General features: G+C 32.2%; 1 protein-coding gene across 4 annotated transcripts in view; it reads left to right on the top strand.

Moving 5' to 3' along the window:
- The window catches only part of LOC106789234, a 16518-nt gene extending 11028 nt beyond the window's left edge, over window positions 1-5490 (top strand). For 2 of the 4 annotated variants that reach the window (XR_001381975.1, XR_001381974.1), the window contains one exon: window positions 1126-1212. Coding sequence is in view for 2 of the 4 variants with exons in the window: in XM_014753294.1 (XP_014608780.1) it covers window positions 1126-3888 (2763 nt within the window). In the remaining 2 variants the exon portion in view is untranslated. Of the gene's footprint in view, window positions 1-1125 lie in introns of all 4 variants that reach the window. The other 2 variants (XM_014753294.1, XM_014753295.1) reach the window with 1 other exon arrangement.
- The last annotated feature ends 2497 nt before the right edge of the window (window positions 5491-7987 follow it).

Raw genomic sequence — 7987 nt, 5'->3', positions numbered from 1 at the left:
AATATATATATTATTAATATAATAATAAATAATATTTAAAATATATTACAATAATAAAATATTAAAAATATATATCATACATTACACATATATATATTATTTTATGTATAATTTACGTAATACTTAAACAACCTTGCTCGATCATCTATCGATCAGTCGCAATTTTAAACACAAGACAGAGACAGACAGAGAGAGAAAGAGAGATAGATAGAAAGATTTTATTTGCATTAAACAGATACCGGCTAAAGTCCTGATCTATTTGAAACAACAAACATGTCGATTGAAAAAAAAAAAAGAAAAGAAAAATTATAAAAAAAAAATAGAGAAAAATCGATGATTATTATTTAAATGATATAACCATAGATTTATTATTTATACGCGTTATTATGAAAATGTGAAATATTTTCTTACAGTAATATTCCGTTAATAAGTTGATAACAAATGGTTGGTATTTAAGACACGCCAGACGACGACGACGATCAACGACGACGACTACGTACTTCTTGAAAGTACAAATCACGTGTACGGCATGTAGGCGTACTTGACTACGAGCCAGACGTATTTATACCGCTCCACTTTTCTCCTTGCCGACGTGTGTATCGAAAACAGTCAGCCTGTCTCTCTTACTTTTCTTTTTCTCTTTCTCTCTCTCTCTCTTTTTTTTTCTTTTTCTCTCGCGAAAGATTTTTCTTATTATTTTTCGTTATTCTGTCACACTTTCTTTTACCTACGATTGATTCTTGTGTAACTATAATCAATGATAGATAATTTTAAATAACGTTATATTGTAATTATTAAACTTAACCAAAAGTACGTACATTAATTGTGTTGCCTTAGATAATGCGAATTTATTTCATATCAATATAATATTATTTTATACGTAAGTGTAATGTTAATAAAAAACAAAAAAGAAGAAGTTCGTTTTTAATATTAATATTTCCAAAGTAAATTTTACAACAACAATGATAAAAAAAAGAATCAAATAAATAATCTATTATACATTTTTCAAAGTTAAAACATTCAACAGAATAAACGTACGAACTTTTGTGTTTGACCCATAATAATCGGTACAACGATAGATAACGAATAAACAATTAACATTGACGATTAAATTTAATATTTCAGATCAATACGGGTAATCGGGAACCAAAGGAGTTGGACGAGTCGGGGAGTTCGAGTTCGAGTTCAAGTTCACGATTGGACTTGGACGCGAGCTCGGTCAAGGATTCATCATCCACTATCAACATCGATAAAACAACAACGTTCGGTGATAATTCGGAGAGTAGAGATATAAAAGAAGATAAAACGTTTGAGATGAGCAGTAGTACTAATACGGCAGGTACCGAATATGGACGAGGACGTGGTGGTCATGGTGGTCACGGTGATAGTTCTTGCGGATTGGTTGGTTCAATATTTTCTGGTGGTTGTCGGGGACGTGCCGAAGCATTTGCGAGGCGTCTTCATCGACGGCTTACGTCATTGGGTAATACCGATGACAATTCGGAAGGTTATAACAACCCATCATCACCGGTTGCCGGTGCATCGGTTATTACAAAACCGATAACACGCGAGGTTGCTTCGTGGTTGCACGGAACTATAGAAAAAACGACGACCAATAACGTTCCGTCTATCGGTAACAATCCAATGGGAGGCCGTGTATTTCAACGACAGCAGCGACACCAAGCGGATAACGAGCATTACTATGATTTCGACGATGAATTAGATTTCGAACACGAACCTAATTCACCCGGTGAAGAAGTTACCGCTGCCGAATTGGCCGATTTGTTGGTAAACACGGAAATATTAATGACCAATCATCACGATACTTGTCATTGTTCACCTAACGGTCCTAGGTTAGGTATCGATCAAGATTCCGAATCGGAATGTATTTATGTATCACCGGTTAGTGGTACCTCGCCGGTCAGCGAATCTTCCGAAACATATTTCGATCCTGAATCATCCGACGTGGAAAAGAACAAAAATGAAATTTACTTCGATCCCGTTACCAGTTCTGAAAGCGAACAATTAATCTCCAATAATTTAGACGATGTTTCGATGAAAGGACAATATTCTTTGTCGAGTATACCGATCGGAAATATTTCGTCGTCTATTTATCGTGAGGACTCGTCCGATTCTAGTTTATCCTCGAATAAAAATAAACCTTTGGATAGGTTTATTCGTATTGATAAAACTCGTGAAAATAAAACCATCGTAAAAGAAGGAATCTTCAGTTCGGAAGATTCCTTGAATGGTAGGAGTTCTCGTGAGACGACAACATCGCCAAGTCACGAATCACTTTGGAGTACGTTCGATGATGACAGTACCGTTTCCCTTAAAGACGATAACACGTCTAAAAACAATTACAATTATTTACGCAAATGTCTTATCAAATCCCATTCGGATTCCGAGATACCGGACAACGTAACTAGAACATTAACCGCAACTAGTACGTTACCGTTAACCGTTGAAAAAAATGAGGATGAAGGATACGACGTTAATGATTTTCCCAGTGTCTCGGATGAACGTATTAACGTTGATACGATCAAACAATTAAATTGTTCTAATAATTTTATCAATGACAAACCGATTATAAATGTCACCGCTGAATTATCGGACACCATTAACGACCTAAGTCCTACCGATGATGATGTTAACGATCAATTAGAAACTGATTTGGAAGATTCGATAACCATGCCGGAAGTTGTCGAACATGATGGGGACCACTCAACTTACGTTAGCACCTTAAACCTAGCCGATGAACTCGTTGTAGAATGTCCCACTGGTAAAAGACTGACGGAGAAATCGGGTAATTTAGTAATTAACGAGGTTACTTTGCAAATCGAGGATGAAACAGTATTAGACGATAAGGTAGACGAGAATACGTGTCTTATTTTAAACAGAGACAAGTGTAACGGTAATCAAGATGATATTTCGATGAGTAAACAGATGTTGATAGCTGAACGAGTTGTCTCGAATGAAATCAAAGATGAAGAAAATGAAGTAGAGGAAGGGGATGAACGGATTGAGGCTGGGGCGAGGAAAATGGAGGGACAGGGGAAGGTTAATATAGAAGCGAAGGGGGAGGAGGAGGAAGAGGAGGAAGAAGAAGAAGAGGAAGAACAATTAAATGGTAGACCACGAAGGATTAGGCGAAGTTCCTCGTTGAAAACTGGCAAGACTCCACCTGGGACACCTGGAAGAAAAAAGATCGTCAGATTTGCTGATGTTTTAGGATTGGATCTTGCCGATGTACGAACATTCTTAGACGAGATACCAAAGATACCTAATTCTGCATATAACGATTTGATTTACGACGATAATTTTCAAAAAGAAAACAGCCCGTTAAATTTAAGCTTGTCTACGAGTTGGGACAATCGATATCCTGACAGACGTAACTCGTCCGTACCAAGTATCGTTGATAGAACATTGGTACCGTTGTTTCAACAACCTGGTGGTCTTTTGAATTTCCTCGATCTCATAAGAGAACGAAAAGTCTGTTTGGAAAATGTTCTTGTACAGGATCCGACAAGTTTAAGCATTCATGGTACGGTCAGAGTTCTCAATTTAGACTTTCACAAATCGGTACACATTAGATATACTTTGAACTCTTGGAAAAATTTCAGTGATTTACAAGCAACATACATATCAAATTCATGCGACGGTTTCAGCGACAAATTTTCTTTCTTACTTTATTGTCATACTTTAACGATAGGACAGAGATTGGAATTTGCCGTACGTTTTCAATGCAAGGGTACACAATTTTGGGACAACAACGATGGCAAGAATTATTGTTTTCAATGTTTACCAGTTTCATCCAGAGTCGAATACGTACCGATCACTGCGAGAGAAAAACAAAGGGACAGAGACTGGTCACCTATATTTTATTGATTTTACTCTTATTACGATATGAAATAATAATCTGTATCTTTTTAATAACTCAATACAATGATTTTGAGTTCCTGACCATTTAATAAATGTTACACATCACCGAGAGATGTATATTGAAATAATATATTGGGCACAATGTCTCCCAACGTTTCTACAACTCAATCAACGACGAAGACGAAGACGAAGACGACGACGACGACATAGTCAATTATTATTTCCTGCCAATTTCTGAAGAATACTAAATACTCAACTAATCGTCCGATCGAATCCATAAATATTCTTGAACAAATTCGATGCCATATATTATATATATATATATACATATATATTCGCAAAGGAAGACTGACACAACTGAGAAGAACAAATGTCAAATGTTAACAATTTTGCGTTTTTACTAAAACGACTCGATTAAATAATACGAGAGAAAATAAAACATGAAAAAGGGGTTTCACTTTATCAAGTTTTGTTAGCAGAACTTGGTGGTTACATAGTATAATTGTTGTTTTTTTTTTTTTTTTTCTATATTTTGTTTCTTTTCGATAAATTATTATTTGCATTTTCTTCTATGTGCCCCTAAGGAAGCATACCAAACAAAAATACAATTCATCTATTGTTTTAAGATTAATGTAAGTTCTAAAGTAAACCCCTTTTTTTTCAAATAATCGTTCATAACACACCTGGGTACGATACGTGTGTGAGTACTTGTACATGTACCTCTTCTGTGGCAAGGTTTTAAATGAAAATGATTTGAACGAAGAAAGTTTTAAATTGATGATCAATCCGGGAAGGAGGGGGGGGGGAATAATCTTCTCCCTAATTACGATGACAATATTATTAAGCATCGATAATAAAAAGACGTAGATACGTTCGTTATCTCGAACACAACCTTTTTTTCAATACTTATCGGTAAATGTTCCATATAAAATTGTGACGCGTATATAATATAGTAAAAGTCGAGTATTAAAATCTAATAAACATGTATTTGTTTAAATGCAAATTTTAAGATAGTTTATGGGAGATGGATGTGTGATGATGATGATATAATGATGAATTATATTGTATATTTTATTATAAATATTTTTTCAATTTAATGACTAATCTTACATCGTTCAAAAAGTCATGCAAGTTTGTTTTAAATTAATTAATTCATCGATTTATGATTGTTTTAATTATTATAACAAACGAGCGTGTCCTAAAACCTAAAAAAGGGCAAATATATTAACATATATATATATATGTATGTAGGAATTCATGAAAAAATTGCAACTGCTGGGAACTGAAAAAAACTGGGAATCAGGTGGATTCGAACCCAAGATTTTGTAACTTTGTGGATGACCATTCTACCCACTGAGCTATTCGAAGCTCGTAGTTAAATTTCCCACGAATACGTATTTATGTATTCGGCATGACAATTTTCGATTTCACACACACACACATATATATATATATATATATATTATATTGTAATTGCAGGCTTTAAAAAAATATCCGTTGGATCGAAGAGATTAGTACAAAGAGTGTTTTTTGGTAGTCGAAATATTACGTTGTATATTTTAATATACTTATAAGTATAAAAAAAAGAAAAAAAGTAGAAGAAGAAGAAGAAGAAGACAAAAAAAAAGGAAATATATATTCTATACACATACACACATAGAAACATATACACTATAGTATAGTTGAGCGGATTCAAAAGAAATAAAATATATATGTATGTTTACATAAAATATATGCCATATATGGAGAGAGAGAGAAAGAGAGGGGGGGGGTGGACCGGGGAAGGGGAGGAAATGAAAACTTTCATATATTAATATTCTCGAGTTTATATTAGATGAAAATAATATTAATGGATAAATTCGAGATGATGATGATGATGATGATGATGATGATGATGATGATAAAAAAAAAGTAAAAGGAAGGAAGGAAAGAATAATTTATTATATAGGTAATCGTAAAATTTTTTGTAAATAGAATATAATATATTATTATATACGTATATATATATATAAGTATAAAAAAGGAAAAAAAAAAAATAAACCCAACAACAACAAATCAAGTTTTCTCGTCTTATATCTCTGTGCAAAGTTTATAAAAAAAAAGAGAAAAAAAAAACAAAAAACAAAGAAAAGAAAAGAAAAAGGTCTAAGGAAAAAAAACAATAAGATGATGATGACGATGACGATGATGAAGAAATGAAAAGAAAAAAAGAAAAAAAGGTGTTTTATTGTATAGCGTTATAAATTCGTAATGGCACGACGGACCGGTTTTTTTAAACGAGACGACACCCTGTGATATGCTTTTTTTTCGACGGGAAAGAAAAAAAATAGAGCGAATTATTTTTGTTAATCTCCCCGACGTAGAAAAAAAATAATAATAAAAAAAAAAAAAAAGAAAAATAGAAAAAAAAAAAAAACAACATAGAAGGAAGATATAAAAAAGAAACAAAAATGTTGAACACGAGCCGAGATAAATCGAACAATGTTTCTTTTTATTTTATTGTTTTAATAATTGCGACGTTTATACCGAAATAACGAAACGAAACGAAACGAAACGAAACGAAGAAAGAACGAATTGTGAAAATGCGTGAAAGTTTGCCGTTTAAAGGCAAAACAACGAGAGAGATAGAGAGAGAGAGAGAAAAAAAAAAAATTTAAACAAACAAAAATGTATATACAATAACTAAACGAAAAGAAAAAAAAGGAATAAAAAAGAACCCCTCCTTCAAAAAAAAGATATGAAATAATTAAATACAACCTTTACGATTGAGTTTAGGGTTACGCGTCTTTTTTTGTTTTTTTTTTTTTTTTTTGATATCAAGGGGGAGAATAATAATTTTTCGGAAAAATATTTTATCAATAAATACGCATTTAATTTTCGTTAAATGAAATTTATATGCGGGTTTTTTCTTTCCGTTCTCGCAAACTATGATATTTCTTTTATTTTTTTTTTTCCGGTTTTTTTTTCTTTTATTTTTATTTTTATCAAACGCAACGTTTTTTTTGTTTTTTACACCCTAACGCAATAATAATAATAATAATAATAATAATAATAATATTAATCATATAAAAAAAAATATATATATATATATTCGGGGAGGAGGGGGAGGGGAGGGCGGCCTGTTTGAGAAAAATTAAAAAAAAAAATAAAAAGAAAAAAAAAGGTAAAGGAAAGGTGCTTGCTAGTAGAAAAAAAAAAGGATAACGATAGGGGGAGGGGGTGATCAGTTTCTAAGAGTTTTCATTAGGAAAAGAGAGAGAGAGAGAGAGATAATATAATATAAAATATATAATAGGATTATATTATAATAATAATTATATTATATAGAATATTTTTCTAATCGTATTTACACGAATCATCTGTTCGCGTAACTTTTTCTAGTCCTTAGAACCCTTTTTTCTTTCTAAAGGTTCGCTAATAATTAATTGTTCGCTAATAATTAATTGTTCGTTAATGATTAATTGTTCGCAAATAATTAATTGTTCGCTAAATGATTTCAATTTTAAACTTTACTTAATTTTTTTTTTTTAAACCACTCCAACCCCAACTCAACCCCACCACAACCCCGCCCCCCTATCATCACAATATTTTGTTAACAAAATATTCTTTCTCTTTTTATTTTATTCCGTTTCGTTTACGTACGTTTTAATATTAATCGATTGACATACATATTGTTTTTATTGCAACGACTCTATTGAGAAAATACAAATTATTATAATTTTATTTTGGCTGTGAGAGTGGAAACAAAAAATAAATAAATAAAAAAAGTACAAACGATTATGGAATTGATAAGTCGAATGCGAACAAATTCGAGACTCGAAAGTATGAAAATAAGAAGAAAAAAAAACAAATGGGGGGGGGGTTTGGGATTGGGGTTGAGGGTTGAAAGGGGGATTTTATTTTGCGATTTATTTAAACGCGCATCCTCGACTCGTCTCTCGTCGTTTGTTGTTGTTGTTGTTACTATTATTATTATTATTATTATTATTTTAATTGTAATTTTTAATTTTAATTTCAAAACTGACTTTTATAGAATTTTAATCTGCGATCCGGTAGACTGATTTTTCTAGAACTTTTTATTTCTTCCGGATATCAATCGTATATA

The sequence above is a fragment of the Polistes canadensis genome, unplaced genomic scaffold (genome assembly GCF_001313835.1).
Source record: "Polistes canadensis isolate GaletaPanama2010 unplaced genomic scaffold, ASM131383v1 scaffold_172, whole genome shotgun sequence".
NCBI classification, from domain to species: domain Eukaryota; kingdom Metazoa; phylum Arthropoda; class Insecta; order Hymenoptera; family Vespidae; genus Polistes; species Polistes canadensis.
The sequence above is the reverse complement of the archived record's forward strand: the minus strand, read 5'-3'. Positions and strand labels throughout refer to the sequence as shown.